Raw genomic sequence first — 20,302 nt, forward strand, 5'->3', positions numbered from 1 at the left:
TTTTAACAATTTTGTAAAACTGCTATATTTTGCGGCTAAAAAGGGGTCTTACTGGACCTACTCCTTTTGTAATAAAAATGTATTTCAAAACTGTTAGATGACTCCTAATAGAAGTTATTGCCATTAATTATTGACGAATGTTCAGTACTACTTTGTTTTCATGTTGTCTCATTATCTTGAGAACTATAAAAGATAGCGGAGCGAAACCTAAATAACAAACAAATGACAAAATGTAAAATCACAAAAATACTGAACTCCGAGGAAAATTTAAAACGGGAAGTCCGTAATCAAATGGCAAAATCAAAAGCTCAAACACATCAGACGAATGGATAGCAACAGCTGTCATATTCCTGACTTGGTACAGACATTTTCTTATGTAGAAAATGGTAGATTGGACCTGGGTTTATAGCTAGCTAAACCTCACACTTGTACTGATGACAGTCGCATCAAATTCCATTATATTGATAGCGATGCGTGAAAAAAAACAAACAGACATAATAGGTAAAAATGTCAATAATACAGCAGTCGACAGTGTGCTATAATCCTAATAAATAATTAAAAAAAAAAAAAAAAGAAGAGCTACGGTTCTCAGTGCAGCTAACACACAGCATATCTGAACTGGATAAATCTATCGGTTTAAATTGTTATCAACATACAAAACTATAGTCTTTGTATTGAAAGCTATTTCCACTAAAAATTGAATAGTCTTAGTCTAGAGCGTGCATAAACTATAACATGTATAAAATTTATGACATCTTATTCTATTGAAAATGCTTCTAGTCTATCTCTATCTTGAACATTTTATCCGGAATTTGCTCATGTGTTATCCGTTTTGTGTAAACTTTTACAAAATATTTTCTGTCTGTGAGTCCTAAATTATTTTGTTTATTTTTTCATTTTAAGCAATTTTATAGACCTCTGCCTTTGATGGAAAGATAATTTGCCAAGTTTTATTATTAGGTTGATAGTTAAATGTGTATGATAAACTTTAAGCCTTATGTGCAATAAACTGGCAAAAATACCAAGGTAAATTAGAAAAGGGGGGTTGTTTGTGGTAAGGCACATGCCTACTAAATGGTCTGATATCTGATTCAATATTGGCAATAAAATACATATTAAAGCACATCACTCTCATATTCAGCATGCACGTGTTATACATAACCATTCTACATTATCTAATATTCTTATCGAATTCTAGATGACAGAAGTTAGAACCACATCATTGTCATTGACATAGGCAAAACTTGCCTCCATAACTATGATAAGCAGGTTGTGTCACAGCCAGAGAAAATGAACTTGTTTTTATCCACTGGGAGGTTGACTATCCATATTTGAAATATTGATTGAATTCTCAATAGATACAAACAAGAAGTTTTAAAAATTTTGATGTAAATGATTTTTTATCTGATTTGAATGAGTTAAATTGGGATGTTGACCCTCATAATAACATAAATACTGAGTATGAAAACTTCAACAAGAAGTTTATTGAAACAGCAAATAAACATGCACCCTTTAAAGAAAGAAAAATACTATCTAAACAGGTACCATACATGAACAAACAGTTAAAATTTGCAATTTATAAAAAGAAAATGCTGTACAACAAATTTCAAAAAATGAATAACAGCAAGACATGGGATGCATACAAAACACAAAGAAATTTTGTCACTAAACTTAAAAAACAATCCATAAATAGATACTTCATAGAACGCTGCACAGGTGGTCCTAAGTCGAAAGATTTCTGGCCAACAGTTAAGCCATTCCTTACAAACAAAGGATGCACCAGCCAAAAAGAAACCATACTGCAGGAAAACAACAAAATCATCACGAACCAACAAGAAATATCTGAAATTTTTAATGACTTTTTTGTTAATGTTGCAAAAAACATTGGTGACAACAACATACAGGTGAATGACAAACACCCAAGTATAGAAGCTATAAGTAATAAATACTCAAATGGGTCAACATCAAATAAACTTATTTTTCAGCCTATAAATGAGGAATTTGTTTCTAAAAGAATTGGTAAAATAAACGTTAAAAAGGCTACTGGTATAGATGGTATATCACCAAAAATTTTACACGCTGCTAAACCTGTAGTGATTAAACCTATCACACAGCTTGTAAATTTATCATTATCCACTTCCATTTTTCCAGACTCATTAAAAATTGCCCAAGTGGCACCTGTTCACAAAAAAAACAGTGTTCTTGAAAAGGGTAATTATAGACCAGTTAGTGTTTTACCTGCTATATCTAAAATTTTTGAAACAGCCATAGAAAATCAACTTACTAAATACTTTGATGATATTTTCGACCATTTTCTTGCGGCATTTCGAGCTGGTTATGGCTGCCAGTCAACATTACTCAAAATTTTGGAAGATTGGAAAAAGGCACTGGATAACAATAAATATTTAGCGGCTATATTAATGGACCTAAGTAAAGCCTTTGACTGTCTCCCACATGATTTACTTCTTTTGAAATTGGAAAAATATGGCCTTAGTCCATCTGCTCTGGAATTACTCAAAAGCTATCTGACTGCAAGAAAACAGTGTGTAAAAATAGGCCAGAGTATCAGTCAAATGCAAGATATATATAAAGGTGTTCCTCAGGGATCTATACTAGGCCCTGTATTATTTAATGTTTTTATAAATGATATCTTTCTTTTTGTCAAACACTGTGATTTATACAACTATGCTGATGATAACACCCTCTCAAAAACAGGTACTACTTTGGAATCAGTTATTAAACCCTTAGAGGAAGACAGTAATTCCCTAATCTCATGGTTCTCTTTCAACAAAATGCAGGCAAACCCAGAAAAATTCCAGGCAATTTCCATAGGCAAAAAAACACACACCCAAAATATTACTTTCAACCTAAATGGATTCAACATAAAATGTGACGACGAAGTGAAACTTCTCGGTGTAACAATAGACTTTAAACTGGATTTCAACACTCACATCTCAAATATTTGCAAAAAAGCTGCACGACAACTAAACGTTTTAAAAAGAATTGGCACTCATCTCACCAGACTTTCAAAACTTACAATATACCACTCATTTATCATGTCAAACCTCAGCTATTGTCCTCTTACATGGCACTTCTGCAGTGAACAAAACACAAAGAAAATAGAAAAAATACAAGAAAGAGCACTCAGATTTATTTACGACGACTACACAAACTCTTACAATACACTTCTTGAACAATCTAAGCTACCAGCACTAAAAATCAGAAGATTGAGAACCATGGCATTAGAGACATATAAAATAATAAATAAATCAAGTCCAGAATTCCTACATAATTTAGTAAATATTAAAGAAAATTCATATAACTTCAGGTACAAAGGCATAGCAGATATTCCACGGCCAAAAACAACAAGGTATGGTAAGAAAAGCTTTAGTTATGAGGCAGCAAAACTCTGGAACTCCTTGCCAAATGAGGCAAGGAGCTTATCAACTTTTGGCCAGTTCAAAAATTTTATCTCCACCTGGTGTTTTTCAGAAAAATGTACATGCAGTTCTTGTAAATAATGTACTTACTTGCTGCCCCATAACTTGATCTCGAAGCCTGCTGTTTGTTTGCTTTTTTTTTTATGGTTTTATCTTTTTGCAGTTATTTTTAATTTTTATTTAGCCATTTATTTCTTTTGCTTATGCATTACCTTTGCTATAGCTGCATGCAGTCTTTTGTTTGTGCTTAAAGTGTTTAAGTTTGCATGTGCTACTCTTATATAAATACTATGTGCTACTATATATGTGCTGATATTAGACATTTGTTTTAATATATCTTGCTTAGCTTTTATTCTGCATGTGCTATCTATGTATTAATATATATGTGTGATGTCTGTATGTTTGTGTTGTATGTGTATCTAATGTTATTACATGTATGTTTTGTTTATTAATATCAGTCGGTTAAAGAGCTCTTAAGAGCTCATGTTCTTTGTTATTATGTATATATGAAACCCCGACTTTAAATAAAGATTACTTTACTTTACTTTACTTTAAGAACCTGTGTGTTATGAGAATGAATCCTGGCTCTGGCAACCAATCTGCAAGAACATGACAAGAGACATCAAATCAAAGTAGCCATATTAGACTTCTTCGAAGCATTTGTTACAGCACCACCCATCAAATTAATCCATAAACCGATATCGAATAAAAGCAAATACACATGAATGGCTTTTAAGCCTCCTTACTGCCAGATCAATGCATGGTGTTGCCCACCAGCAGGGAAATGTCCCGCGACATATATGTTAACTCTGGGGGTACCCAAGGGCATCGTCTTAAGATCATTCCTGTTTCTGTGCCACATAAACAACCTTCCAGACAGTGAAACATCATCAGTTAGACTATTATCATGATTATACAAAACAAATAAAACAGACTAAGACCAACACAACTGAAATCAGATTTGGATCAACTATGTAATTTGGGCCAACAAATGGGGGATGTGATTCATGCCAAAAAATGCTATATATCTGTCTTATCCATTTAAAAAAAAAGACAATTCTACACACTAAATAACACATCCTGTAAGAGGTACAAGTGAACCCATACTTTAGACTCCAAATATCAAATTACCTGAAATGATATATCCACTGAAAAATCTTGGGATGTTTCAAAGCATGCAAAATCTTAAATTAATAAGAACTTCCATGAAAAAAGATATAACACTATTTCTAGAGTAAAAAACAGCTCACACAAAAAAAATGTAACCTTTGAAAATGACTTTGCACACCGTAAGTTAAACCCCCATGATGATTTTCAAAAGTTGTTGGTAAGGTTAAGAATTCGCTTTCGAAATCCATTTATAATATAAAAAACAGCATTCAATTCTTATATTAATTAAATCAGAAAAGTTATACAACTATTAAATATGAGTTTAATGATAAGAAATTCTCCTTTTTTCAGGCTGCTGTAAATATGTCGCTGTATGATGGCTTGGATGACAAAGATGATGGAACATCTAAAACAGATGTTGGTAGGTATATACATTGGAAAGACATTTACTGTAAGAATGCATGTATGATAAATGTATTTCTGCCTGTAATTAGTGGGAAAAGGTGTAATGTCTGAAGATATTTCTGATTGTTGTATATGACGTGTACATGTTATTATTTTGTACAGGTTATTACCATTATGCCATTTTTTTGAGAAAAAGGTAATAACTTGTACAAATCATTATTCTACCTTGGCCTTTTTCCTGACTACAACAACAGTTTCCCTTTAAACAAATAATTTATTATAAGTGCATCAGTATAAACTTGAAACATTTTGGAAATTTTTATTTGATAAATATGGTAGCTAATTTGTATACAGTTTCATGGTTAAGTAGCTATATATAGGGTGTTAAAGGATAAAAATGGAAAACATCAAATAAAATCTTCAAATAATTCAGTATTTACTTGTGAAAGATAAAGAAGTACTTTAAGTAATGTAAAGGAAGCCAAGTTAAGTTCCAAAAAGACAGCACTTCAAATATAATTCTTAAGATGGCATGATGTTTTGAATGTAGCAGGAATTAAATTAATTAACTCGTTTGCAAAGGAGACGAAATTATTTATTATTGTAAAGTTGATCAACTTTACCCTCTGCATGCCAAGAAATTACCTCCATTGAAATTCTGCAAATATCCCATTGAACAAATTACATGGATGATTAATTTTGACCATTTGGTATATAGCAGTATTCTTAGCAAGAAGTATATAAAGGTCATAAATCAATTTGTTAAATGAAATTAAATCTGTATCTACAACTAATATTTGCTGTAGGAGGTCCACCAGAATTTTAGCTAGGATTTCTTGGCATGGATTAGAACAGCACACTCTCAAGTTAAAATTGGTCATGGAGGCATACAAATAATAATTATAAGGAGTTTAAAAAACACAATTTTCCACTATAAGCAGAGAAATTATCCGGGTTTTCACTCGTAGTCAAGTCAAAGTCAAAGACCATCATGATGTTGATTATCAATCATGTACTATCAGGATCACTGTTCAAAATTCAGTGGACTGCGCCCGTAAAAGGCAGAAGTGGCTTACCAACTCACTGACATTGCTTTTACTTTTTGGAGCTCCATATATCCTGCATGGTGTTAATTGAAGGGAATTGCTTCTTTGGCTAGAACTTTAATTTATGTATGATAGACAACTCCCCCTCAAAGTCACGTGTCCATAAAAATATAGATTGCTGGCATAAAAAGGTATGATGATTTCATAAACACATGAGAACAATGACACTGGTCTGAATGATTAAGAATTGTGCAATTCCATAAAAAAAAAAGTAGATAAATAATTATAATTAAACCCCAACTGTCAGAGAACAATTGAATATTTCCCTCCATTTAAAAATCAAAATAATTGGAAGAAGAGTTTCATTTTATTTATTCCTTTCAATGACTGTCACTATGCACCACTAGTCCGTATTTTAGTGGCACCTGGTTGTTCAACTCAATATGCAAAGTGTCATGTTTGCTGAAGTTATTACTTAAAAAGTGTCATGTTTGCTGAAGTTATTACTTAAAAAGCAGATAGAAGGAAACAAATAAAAGATAGCGAGTTGTACAAGTTATTATCTTTTTCTCAACAAAAACTGTACAGGTAAGTACTCTGTACAAGTAATAACTTGTATGATGGCATCATACAAGTTATTACTCTTACAAAGTTTTTGTTGAAGTAATAACCTGTACAAATTAATAAAATGTACACGACATATACATTTAAGGATAATCAGTCAAATTCACATTTAAAAAAGATAAAGCAACCAATTCAAATTAAATGAGTATAGTCTGAATTAACTATTACACAAGTAAACTAGTTTGAAAATGATGACCTTTGATTTTATTTCCATTCCAGCTGGATGGTCATCAAGTTTAAAGTTAATGCAGTCACAGTTACAGGCAAAGAAAGCTAATTTAATGCAGGTCAAGGTATGTACATAATCTGGAAATAGTTTTAATAGTAGAGCTCTTACAATGCACTTAATCAATCTGTACTCATCTCACTTTTGACAATGAAAATGACTTATAATTTAATACACAAAATAGCACTATAATTTAATACACAAAATAGTGGTGCTGAAAGTGGCAGTTAACACAAATCAATCAATTCAACACGCAGAATAATAATTTATCTACTTATTTTTGACAGAGCTTAGTTACCTTTTCCATGGAAATACTGCAAGTAATTATTTCAACTTAAAATTGTCCAAGCAGATACAAAATTGAAACTTAAGAACTCATTTAATCATATTGAAATGAAATATTTTTTTCAGAAACAGAAACCCAGCAGTAATACAATGGCCCCTGTCATAGATTTGAAGAAGAATGACTTGTACAGTGATCTGCATTTTAATATGTTAACAGGCAGAGTAAGTTATAGGCACACACATAGTGAAAGTTAGCTGAGGATTGATAGCACAAACCTAGTAAAAGTTAGCGTATGGTTAAAGGTACAAGCCTAGTAAAAGTTAGCTCAAGGTTGAAGGCAACCTAGTAAAAATTGACTTATCCCTTAAAAGTGTAATATTGTTAACTCTAATTTATATTTTTCATGCTGCTAATGTAGCAGAATTATCAGTTCTATGTGAATTTTTAATTTCCAAATGATGAATTAAAAAAAACAATTGATGGCTTTTTGATGCACTTGATATTTTGCAAGACCTCAATAATAGTTTATGATACAACACATCTAGTTCAAAATGATTAGAAGATTTTAATTGTTAGCAGTAATTTAAGATCAGCTATTCTCTGTAATTTCTGAAAATAAACGAAATGTCTCAAAATTAGTGCCAAAAAAAATTATACTGTAATATTTTTGAGAGTCTTGTTCAAAATATTTATTCCATGGCATTTGAAATTTAAACCATGTATATTAATCTATATATCTTTTAAATGAGACCAAAAAATCAAACCTTGGCTGCCTGTTAAAATGAACAAAAAAGTGTCTCTAAATGTTGAAATATATCAAAATAAATATTCAATTTACTGAGATAACATTTGTTTCTAGTAAGAGTGTAAACTTATGGTAATTAACATTTTTCAGTTAGAGAGATTATCAGAGAGTACAACAGGTGGCTCCCCCTTTCTACCTCCTGATCCTTCGTCCTCGTTAACAGGTGTCGTTGATGAGTATGACCCTTTACGTCCCAATGATTATGAGGACTTCACAAAGAAAAGAAAGGAACAAAGATTGAAGGAGAGAGAGGAAGAAAAACATAAAAACTTTGACGATGAGAGACGGTTTGGTGATTCAGAGGAAATAGAACCTAGACGAAGATCAGATGACAACTGGAATCGTAACCATAGAGATAGTCCAGACCAAAGACAAAAGTAAACAAATTTATTAATAAGAAAAAATGAAACAGAGACATAAAGTTAAAAGACAGTCTCTGATTGAATAAAAGTTTATTTTTGTAGAGGAATATGGGATGGATGTATATGAAAATATTCATACATTAGAACAACTTTTGTTGTAGTCCTTCAGTCTGATTAGTTGCTCCAAGTTCTTCAACAATGATCTAATCTGCTTGTGTCTAAGACAGACCATATTTTCTATAAATTTGAAAATAATATATTCTGTACATACAGTCACATGGAAAATTAGAAATATGAAAAAAAAAATCATAATTAGAAGTAAAAACCAAAAACACACAAATTGCTTTCTGCACAAATTTCTCATTTAATTGAGGTTAAATTTTTATTTTATGGACTGAATGTTTAAAATTGCATGAATACATTTTTGCTTGTAATAATGAAGGCTTGGAAAGGATGACGAACCTCCTCAACGACATCGTAACAACAAAAACTGGAATAATGGGGATGATAACTCCGTTTATGAACCGAGACAGAAGTAATATATAATTAATAATGTCACTCTCCTAATAGGAAGTGGATATCAATTTCTTAGAAGTGCTGTGTGGCAAAAATCATTGATTTCTTAGACATTCTGTGTGGCATAAGTCATAAATTCTCAACAGATGATTTAATTTTTGATAGTTTGTATATTACATTTTCAATGAGTATTGTTATCACAAAGAACAAGACTAACAGTAGGTTAATACTCATGTCATCTTCGCTAGCCAAGGGTTACGATCAACTCCATTACTCTCCACCTTTGGCAGATTAAGCCAACATTTGTGATATCAATGTTGCGCCAACTATTGGAAGATTAAAGTCACGCCCATTCCGAATACATTATTCTTGACCAATTGTAGCACTTGAACTCTTCAATTTGGAGGTAAAAACACGGTAGAGTCTAGATTCTACATACTTGGTAAAGCCGGAAACGAAAATATATGTTAACATTCATGCATTTGTGCATGAAACATACTCATGAACTTCTATTAGTTGATTAAAAACATTCAAGTTGTCACTAGTTGGTTGTATGTTGAGTGATGTAAAGACTTGTTGCACAATAAATATGTGGCAATTGTTAACAAACACTTTCTACATTTACACGTGATCATGTTATAGGTGCTTTTTGATTGGATACAATGAGTTACTACTGCAAACAATAAAATCCTTACCTTGTGTCTCCGAAATTTTATCTCTATTTGCCAAGGGTGGAGAGAACGGTAGTGAATCATAACCCTTAGCTAGCGAAGATGATGTTATGAGAACTTTACTGCAACAAGATGAATCACTTACCAGTATTTCATAGTCACTACTTTTGTATGATAAAGGTCTATTATACTGTAAAACCACCAATCTTAATGTGAAACTATTCAAATACCTGTTTACAGATAAACCAAAGTGATATACGAAGTCTCCTGGTACCCTGCTTCTGTTGCAAGCAACTGATTAATTTCAGATTATTGTTTGTCACTAGACTCATCGTTTATTTTGGTGTCATCTTCATAATCTGCATCTATTTTGAGAAATGTCAATTTCTTTACTGGACGCGAAGGAATTTAAAAAAACTGCACATTTAAGGTTCAATGTTCATTACATTGTTGTTAAAGTAGTTGATATGTACATCTTACAATGTATGATGCATTGTTAAAGAAATAAAAACTGTAGGGCTTTTATAACTGTTCATGATCATAACTTTTATTATAAGTTTGACACCCATATAATTGAGCAAATTCAAGATAAGTGTTATTAATGACATGAAGGATATAACTCATCATAGATACCGCAAATCAAATTTTGTACTCCAGACATGCATTTTGTCAACTGATGTTTTTTTTTAGAAATTACTACATTTCAAATTCAAGTTAAGAAAATACTTTGCATTATAGTTAGTTATAAAGGTATACTTGTTATCATAAAGGTCTGGAAATGATGATGACACCCCACAAAGACATGGGGGTAGATACAACAAAAGCTGGAATCATGGTGAAGAAAGTCCTGGTCATGACCCCAGACAAAAGTAATATATACTAAAAAACTAAGTGTTTCATATCTAATCATGTATAATTTCCCCACTTAAGTAGAGTTTATTTAGCCTCTAATAATTTTTGACTAGTGTCCTATAGGAAACGCACTGAAATATTTCAATCAGCAATTCTACAGATATAGAATTATAATGTTAGGAGTGCATGAATGACACTTGTTTATAAAAATAATATGCATTGCCATTGTATTAAATATATACTTATCATTATACAGGTCTGGAAATGACGATGACACCCCACAAAGACATGGTGGTAGATTCAATAAAAGCTGGAATCATGGTGAAGAAAGTCCAGGTCATGACCAAAGACAAAAGTAATGATTAAATTTAACAGTGTTACAATTAAATTTTTATGCTGTCAAATTTTTCTCCCTCAAACGGATTTGAACTCACACCTTTGATACACTTCAGCACCAATGGCTTAGCTTCATGTCCATGCTCTATATACTATTTAATCATCATGTCTCAAGTGTAAAATAAAAGTATAGTCCACCCTTGAATCAAATGAAATATAAAATTTATCCAATCAGGTCAATAAGATCAGTCTCAAATTCATTTGAATTTTGCCAGTTGAATTATAAAAGCTTTTTTAATGGCAATTATTTGAAAAAAATATAAACCTTGGATTCAAGAACAACTATATAGCTTCTTATTATATGTTATTAAGTAGGAGAGGACGAAGAGACCACAATCGTGACAGAAACCGAGATCGAGATCGTAGTGATGATAGAGGAGGTGGAGGAGGAGGCGGTGGAGAGATGGACAGATTAAGGAGGAGACATGAAGAAGAAGAGGAAGACTATGAGAAACCAAAGAGACCTTCTGGTATTTAAGTCATTGTTGTGGAATGTTTGACCATATAAAATTAGTGCATTATCATGTTATCTTTGTTCACTCCCATTACTTTGTCTGAAATTCAAAACAGCTTTTTTGAAGACTAGTGTTTATTTTTTTCTACTGTATTATAGCTACAGGTAAATGGTAACACCCATAGTCAACTCACTGTAACAACATTTAAATTTTTTCAATTTTTACTCTGATGTATAAAAACGTATCAAAAGTAGGGTATGTGCACAAATAGCAAAACCTGACATATGGAACCCTTTCACTAGACGAGAATTATGGCATTAGAAATGTGAAATGTAGTATACAGATCTAATAAAAAGAAAGGATATGGGTATTCATTCACGATCAAAATTTGGAACATGTACAACACAAACAAAAGATCTAGTTTGGGATTTCAATTTGATTTATTACTACCTTACTACTTCAATTATTGGAAAAGGAATACTTTGGAGGACTATGGTCATTATTTGAGATATATCCAACAAAGTCAAGAAAGAAATTGATGTTATAGAGATGTCTTGAATAGTTTGCTTTGTCATCAACATTCAAGTAACAAGTTTTAAAACACCAAAAAATGATTAAGAGATAACGAAAAAGCAGGTATGATGATGTTTAAAATTAGGTTTTTTTATCAGTGAAAATTTCATGTAGAATTATTGAAGGTCGATGATCTAACAGCCTTTTGATATAGAATTTAGTTAACCAATTGAATGTTGATGATATTAGAGCCTTTTGATTTGGATATTCTGCATGAACATGATAATTGTTTATTTACAGGAGGTATGGGAGCAGCTATAGCTATGGCATGAACATGATAATTGTGAATTGTTTATTTACAGGAGGTATGGGAGCAGCTATAGCACCACCATCATCGCTAATAGAAGACATCCCTATTGATTGTAAGTATTTACTCAAGCCTCGGAAAAAAAACTTTTTCTTTTATTTCGAAGAACCTTAAATGTATAAAAAGCAATATTGAAGGAAATTCTAGCAGAAAAAGTTAAATCTTTTATTAAAGATAAAAAAATGAAAAAAAAAGTCTCAGTAATGTTTATTTTCAGTTTATACAATTATCCTTCTTTTAATAGAATATAGATAACTTCAAGGAATGGGTTATAGTAGTTATACATTTGTCATTTTTGAAGAATTTGTTTATCCACATATGTGAAAAATGTGTTTCTTCAGTCATTTATTATTTCAAAGAAAACCTTTCTCACTTTAGCGAAAAATATTCTTAGTAAAGGTAACATGGTCAATGACTTTTAAATGAACATTATATAATTTATTTCATTTTAGCACCAGGCAGGCCTCAGTCCCCGACACTTCTTGGTCAGAGTATGGGCTTAGGGTAAGTATTAAGCTGTCTTAATGGAATATGGGCTAAGGGTAAACTATTAATGTACTAACTTAATTTACTAGTTTCAAATTTTGTTATACCTGCATGTTGAAATACAGAAAAAGACCTGTGGCAAGAGTCACTAATATTTGATGAATTCACACTCAATTTAACATAAACATTGCAAGTTCTCTGATAAACTTTTATACAAATATGTTTAATATATATATATATAGAATAACATCAACTATCTGATATGGAATAAAAGAAAGAATAATCAAAATATAATTGAGCTGTTCTTAATCATATATATGATTATAATATTCATACATAGAAACAGTAATTAAAGGAATTCACTGGTCTGGAAACTTTTTAAACAATTACCATGGTCTTCTTTGTTTCAATCACCATAAACTTCTGTTTGTATCTTGTTCTAATCTGATGAACAAAAATAGTTCCATCATTAAAGTTTGACATTTTTATATGTATTGCTCGACAGAGAAAATTCTATTCATTGACTTGCTAGACTATTTTAATATTACTCTGGAGTATATAACTGTTTATACTGCACTCGTTCTATTTGAGCAGTCAAATTGCTTTGACCGTATATTTCTATGTCATATACAGTCACTGACATGATATCACTTTTCCTCATGAATATTTAAATAGAAATTGCCGAGATTATAATAAATTATTCATACGACCTATTCAACCTGTTCTCGTTTTTAATGTATACAACGACTCAAACTTATTTCTATTGAAATTTTTATAAAAAAAAACATATTTCACTTGTTAATATGTTTGGTCTGCATACTATATTTACATTATATTTATGCTTATTGTTGGTAATTTAGTTCATTCTTAAACAAATTTGTTCACCATCGATTGCAAATTTTAACAGGTAAATGTACATTTCATTGTGTTGTATATTTCTCCGCCTGCATGATATGAGGCCTTTTTATAAAAGGGGGAAGTTTCCCAATATTTAAATCAATGGTGACATTAACACATTAAACAACAATTGAAAATGTTTTTTAGATTGCTGTATAAAGACAATAATAGTGCATTGACTTGACATATCAACGATATAAGGATTCGGCCCGAAACGGGGAAAAAGCTCGGCAGAGTCTCGCATTTCCCCGTTTCTAAGCCTCATCCTTATATCGTTGATATGTCAAGTCAATGCACTATTATTGTCTATTTAACAGGTTAACTACTGTCTGGTAGGACATTCTGGTACATGGTCAAGTAAGAGCCACTAAAAAAAGTCAAATCAGGCATACAAATAGTGCCATTTGTGAAAAAAAAGTCAACTGCTTTATATTTCTTTACACAACTAACCATAGGAATACTTTTTATTGTAGCCTAATTGTACTTTTGTTTACTTTTCAGAGGTTCAGTGGCATCTAAGATTATGGCCAAATATGGTTATAGAGAAGGTCAAGGGTTAGGTAAATCTGAACAGGGAATGAGTACAGCTTTGTTTGTGGAGAAGACGAGCAAAAGAGGAGGAAAAATTATACATGAAAAAGATATTCCTAAAGGTAAATAGCAGATAATATATAGCCTATCATAGTCATGGATAAAAAAAAAAAAAAAAAAACTTTGCATCTATAACATATTTTAAGGAATGATTATACTGTGAAACATGTTTGTTGATAAGAATACAGAATGATGATCAAAACAAAAATAAACACAAACATTTTTAACCGGATTTTTGTGTCAAAAATGTCAGTTATTGATTTTGGGATGTACGGCGGGCGGCAACCAAATTTTGTCCGTGCATTTTCTCATGAAGCGTTCAACCAAACCTTTTAAAATTTTAATATGTTGTTACTGACAACAAAATGGAGATCAAGTTCAATAATGACGATTTTGACTTTTACCGTTCAGGAGTTATGGTTCTTGAAAGTTTAAAAAATGTTGTGTCCGTGCATTTAATCATGAACCGTTCAACCAAACCTTTTAAAATTTTAATATGTTGTTACTGACAACATAACGGAGGTCAAGTTCAATAATGACGATTTTTACTTTTACCGTTCAGGAGTTACGGTTCTTGAAAGTTTAAAAAATGTTGTGTCCTTGCATTTACTCATGAACCAGTCAACCAAACCTTTTAAAATTTTAATATGTTGTTACTGACAACAAAATGGAGGTCAAGTTCATTTTTTAGATATTTTCAAAATCCTAGGTAGGTGGACTTAGTAATTTTTTCTTACTTTATGCATTAAGGGCACACAGTTTGTCCTGCTAGAGGGTCATTTTCTATCTAGTTTATATGTTGTTATTGTTGACAACATGGAAGTCAAGTTTGATATTGATAATCATAAATTTTACCTATTAGGAGTTTTGGTCCTTGTAATATTGATAAATGCCAGAACACAAATAGATGTTAAAGAATCCGGTTTACTGTCATTTTGACAGCTCTTGTTGTTTATAACGTCATTTAAATATTGAAGACATTTTGTGAGGCTTATTATATTTATTGTATGTTCATATTTTATATTTTTAGAACCTCCAAAAGAATTACAACCAAATACAAATTTGTTGAGAAACCCAGCAAAAGTTATTTTATTACGAGTAAGTAGCAGTCTTCCCTATTATTTTAGAAATTAACACACCATGTTGATTTTCATATTATGAGTATTTGGATGACTATATTTTGTATATTGGATCCTTGCAAGGACTACAATACATGTTGCTCATATAGGGTTCACCTGACCTTGACCTTATTTAATGGATCAGTGATCAAGGTTTAGTTTTCTTGGTCAGTCTTATCTCATATACTATAAGTATACATCAACTATATTTAGTGTAAATTGATTTTACGGTGTAAATTCCATTCCGGTAGGGATCAACTGACCTGACCTTGTTCATTAAAATAAATTTCAAACAATGTTCATGAATGCTTTTGGCGCATTTAAGTCATTTCAAAATATGACGTCATACAAATAAAACGCTAAAGCTGAAGGTTTTTCCCGTTATGTTAACCATTGAAATTTGTATACTATTATATTAAAATGGTTCTTTTGAGGTAGTTGTTGTTTTAGTTTCTATTCTAATGCATTATTTGTATATTTATTGATTTCAGCACGTCAACATCCTTAGTTACGAAATTTCATCTTTGGATTTGACCATAGCTTACCAGAAAAACATGTAGATTAAAAAATGGCAAATGTTAGGTCTGAGAATTAAAAGATTAAAGTTCATTTTTTCTAGCTGTTTTTTACGAAATAATTCATGTAAGCTACAGATTTATTAGAAAATTTAAGCTTTATCTAACAGAGAGTAAAAAAGAACAGCCACACACAAGGCATTCCCACCTTTGCGTCAGTTTTTTAATGACCGTATGTGTCCTATTAGAATCGAAATAATTCATGGAAGCCATAGATTTGTTGTAAATTGACACATGGCCTGAGTCGTAATATTTGTTAATTTTATCCCTCGCTAACGCTCAGGATAAAATTAGAATATCACAGCCAAGGCCATGTGTCAATTTACAACAAATCTATTGCCATAGATGTGTCAATTTACAACAAATCTATGGCCATAGATTTGTTGTTAATTGACACATGGCCTGATCCGTGATATTTGTTAATTTTATCCCTCGCTAAGGTTCAGGATAAAATTTGAATATCACAGCCCAGGCCATGTGTCAATTTACAACAAATCTATGGCTTCCATGAATTATTTCTTGAGTTAATTTTTTAAAAATATGAATTAATGATATATTTTTATGTTTCCAGAATATGGTTGGTCCTGGTGAGGTTGATGAGGATTTAGAACCAGAAACTGCTGAGGAATGTGGAAAATATGGAAAAGTTATTAAATGTGTCATATTTGAGGTAATGGAATTTTATATACTGGTAGGAAACATGTGTATAGATCTCCATTAGGTTGAAATATTTTTTTACTTGAGATAGTTTGATTATGTATTCTTGATATGAATGATGTGAACCTTTTGAATGATATATTTGTCATGTGTTATGTGTAAGTGTTTTGTATATTATTGAAGAAATCAGATATGTCCTTTGTCATGGACGTAATGTACATTGTCTCAACCTTTGAAGGTCATCATTGATCTAACGAATAACCAATTGCAATGCTGTGATATTGTCTTGTAAAGCTGGATAAGCCAATCAGATTAACAAATATTTTTATATCACTTTTTTGTATCACACTCTGTGCAGTGAATACAAGAATTATCTATTCATGCAAGAAATAGATAACAAGCCACAACCATAAGAGAAATTTTATTTTAAAACTTAAATGTAGTCACATTATGCATGTTTTATACATTTCATCTGATGGTGTAATGGTACACACAAAAGGATGTTACTTTCAGAATCACAATATCTTAAAGTTTATTTCAAGTCATGCACTTATTTTATTTAAGGGCTATTCCAGAAAAAAATGTATGGAGGGGTTGGAAGGCAGTTTTTGTCAGCACCCGCCACCCAGACAATTGTAATTGAGAATAATAGTGCATTATAGTGTGAAAAGTTGCTCTGATACCCATCACACATGTATTATTAATGTAATGTGCCTTCCAACCCAACCCAACCCCCCCCCCCCCCCATACATTTTTTTCTGGAAAAGCCCTAAAGTAAACACTCTGAAATGCTATTTTAATTTCTTCTATACCAAGTAATGTAATTTAAGGTACCAGGTTTTATTATAATATATGATATTGAACATTTAATGTATTTTTAGATACCAGGTTTTATTATAGTGTATAATGTATACCATATATATTATATTGTTTTAGATACCCGGTGTTATAGAAGAGGAATCTGTCAGAATTTTTATTGAATTTGATAAAGTTGATGCTGCAATTAAAGGTATAGTTTAACAAAAATAACATAAGCAATCTGCAATGGTTATGAAACAAATGAACTAAACTAATACAAACTTAAGTCCAAGCTGCACATTTATTACAAATATCAACAAAAAAATATGTCATTGAATGTTGATTGAATACTTTGGCTGCTTAATAAATTGATTCATGTGTATAACATTAATAAATGGGTACATGTGTATATCATTAATAAATGGGTACATGTGTATAACATTAATAAATGGGTACATGTGTATAACATTAATAAATGGGTACATGTGTATAACATTAATAAATGGGTACATGTGTATAACAAGTGAACTAATATAGAGATGTTTTCTAGTTTATTTGCTTGCTTTTTTTTTCTTATATTTTCCATGAGTTTCCATTTGTTAATTTAACTTTGACATAACAGTTTTAAACTAATGTGAGTGGACAATAATTCAATAGCAGTACAGTTCTGAAGAAAAGTCAAATCTACTTGGTGTTTTATATATAGCAATCCAAGTATATAAAACATAGTCATCTTTTTGTTAAAGTTCCTGTATCATATGACTTCAGGTCTGTAGCCAAGAATTACCATGGGGAGGTTCGATACAATCATATCAACTTTAACAGTTACAATTCAAACAGAACATTGACTTCAACAGTGCTTCTTTGTTTTCAAGAGAGGGTTTGTACAAACCTCTTGAACCCCCTTGCTATGACTGTGGACGACAAATTATTTTTATGTATGATTTACATGTATTCTAATATCACATACTATTTATACTTTCAGCTGTTATTGATTTAAATGGACGATTTTTTGGAGGAAGGACTGTGAAAGCCTGTTTTTATAATTTAGATAAATTCAGACGATTGGACTTAGCTGATGAAATAATAGATTGAAATAAAATTTACAATTTAATAGAGGCAGCTTGTAATAAATCAGAAATTATGAAAGTCAGATATATAATTATAATTACTGAAGAATTCCCAAAAGGGGATATAGTAAATACATCCTCTGTGATCTGTTGACTGGAAGTGACTTGTGTATGAATAACTAGGTTTGAAGATTTCATATTTTACAGCTGCATATCATGGATCAAATTGAAATTTGATCTGACATGTGATCATTAATCATCAAGTGTAAATAAAGTACTTCCTCCCATCTTTTTTTGTTTTTTTCATGTCATCTTCAGCTGACTGCAATTAAAAAAATCTCCATAAATTTTCAAAACATGGCATATTAATATATTCAGAGTTGCGACTTTAATCCTGCTGGCTAAAAATTTTTTTATCTTGTGAATCACATGAATTTTTAATACCAGTCAATGTTATTTTAATTGTTTAGCCTGCGACTTTTGTTGCAGAAAGCTCTACATAGGGATAGTGATCTGGCGGCGTTGGTGTTGGCTAACTTCTTAAAAGCTTAATATTTTAGAAGGTGGAAGACCTGGATGCTTCATACTTTGTATATAGATGCCTTATGTTACAAAGTTTTTGTCTGTCACATGTCCATTGTCCTTGACCTCATTTTCATGGTTCAGTGACTAATTAAAAAAAAATATATTTTTTTTGTAATGTTAACTTCTCTCTTATTATGAATAAAAAGATAATCATATTTGGTATGTGAGTCTCAGTCAGACAGTTTTCACTTGACTTCAGCCTCATTTCATGGATCAGTGAACAAGGTGAAGTTTTGGAGGTCAAGTCCACATCTCAAATACTATAAGCAACAGGTCTACTATATTTGGTGTATGGATGGATTGTAAGGTATATACTGTCCAACTGGCAGGTTTCATCTGACCTTGACTTCATTTTTATGGTTCAGTGGTTATAGTTAAGTTTTAGTGTTTTGGTCTGTTTTCTAATACTGTATGCAATAGGTCAACTATATTTGTTGTATGAAAATATTTTACAATGTACATGTCAGTCTGGCATGTTTTATTTGACCATGACCTCATTTTTACAGTTCATTGGTCTGTTTTTCTAATGCTATACGCAGTAGGTCAACTATATTTGGGTATGGAAAATGATTGTAAGGTGTAAATGTCTGCTTGGCAGGGTTCAGCTGACCTTGGCCTCATTTTCTTGATTCATTTAATTGAATGCTTCTTTTTGTAACTTCATTGTGGTGTTAAAGCTTTGACCGAAGTACATTCTAAAAATGTGTGCACGGTCAACGCTTTGACAACCCTGTGAAGTTACAAAAAGAAGCTTTCAATACTTGTAATTACAGTTTTTAGCTATGATCATGAAAACACGAATTTTATAAAAAAAAATTGTTTAATTCACCTGTGCACTTTATTGTGGGACCATGTGTTAAGTTTTATTGAGTAATGCAATTGCTTAAGGAATAACACATGATGTGCAGTTAGCCAATCAGAATAAAGTATTATAATGAAACATACATCTAATGTAATTATTGATCAATATTGATTTTTCCTGGTTAAGTTTGTTTCTCAGATTTGCAAAAGGTCAACTATTTCAAGCATATATAGTATATGTGTCTCAATTGATATGTTACTCTAGAGCTAGCTCAAAGTACGTTGATTTTGTTGAAAGAGGAATACTGCTTTCTAAGACAGGGCTATGAATCAATCAAATTAAGGTCATCACTCAAGAAAGTTTAAGGGTCGCCATCATGAGCTGATTGGCCATTCTGACAAAAGTGTGTCAGAATCATATCCGATATTCTTCCTCAATTATAATAACCTTCCATCATTACCGAACTGAACAAAGAAATAACACGATGGGTGTCATATACGGTGCAGGAAATGCTTACCCTTCCGGAGCACCTGATTCCACTCCCGGTTTTTAGTGGAGTTTGTGTTGTTTCTTAATTATTATTTATAACTGTTGATATAAATGTCCTTTGGTTTTGTGAGTCATTGTTTACTCCTTGGTTTTGATTGTT

The 20,302-nt window shown here is 31.5% G+C and overlaps 1 protein-coding gene across 7 annotated transcripts; it reads left to right on the forward strand.

Moving 5' to 3' along the window:
- The first annotated feature begins 841 nt into the window (after positions 1 to 841).
- On the forward strand, positions 842 to 18,553 carry LOC143063338 (splicing factor 45-like). 7 transcript variants are annotated; one of them, XM_076235450.1, is made up of 16 exons: positions 842 to 864; positions 4,902 to 4,971; positions 6,845 to 6,918; positions 7,263 to 7,358; positions 8,033 to 8,319; positions 8,747 to 8,839; positions 10,262 to 10,360; positions 10,600 to 10,698; positions 11,052 to 11,209; positions 12,070 to 12,129; positions 12,527 to 12,578; positions 13,959 to 14,110; positions 15,079 to 15,146; positions 16,313 to 16,411; positions 17,335 to 17,407; positions 18,182 to 18,553. In XM_076235450.1, exons 2-16 carry the CDS (start codon positions 4,914 to 4,916, stop codon positions 18,289 to 18,291), a joined length of 1,578 nt encoding a protein of 525 aa, XP_076091565.1. In that variant the 5' UTR covers positions 842 to 864; positions 4,902 to 4,913; the 3' UTR covers positions 18,292 to 18,553. The 7 variants fall into 7 exon arrangements, with proteins under 7 accessions (XP_076091565.1, XP_076091556.1, XP_076091573.1 ...); XM_076235441.1 differs by lacking the exon at positions 842 to 864 and adding an exon at positions 871 to 1,026; XM_076235458.1 differs by lacking the exon at positions 842 to 864 and adding an exon at positions 871 to 1,026 and having other exon boundaries at positions 11,055 to 11,209.
- The last annotated feature ends 1,749 nt before the right edge of the window (positions 18,554 to 20,302 follow it).

Source organism: Mytilus galloprovincialis, chromosome 1, assembly GCF_965363235.1.
Source record: "Mytilus galloprovincialis chromosome 1, xbMytGall1.hap1.1, whole genome shotgun sequence".
Classification (NCBI taxonomy): domain Eukaryota; kingdom Metazoa; phylum Mollusca; class Bivalvia; order Mytilida; family Mytilidae; genus Mytilus; species Mytilus galloprovincialis.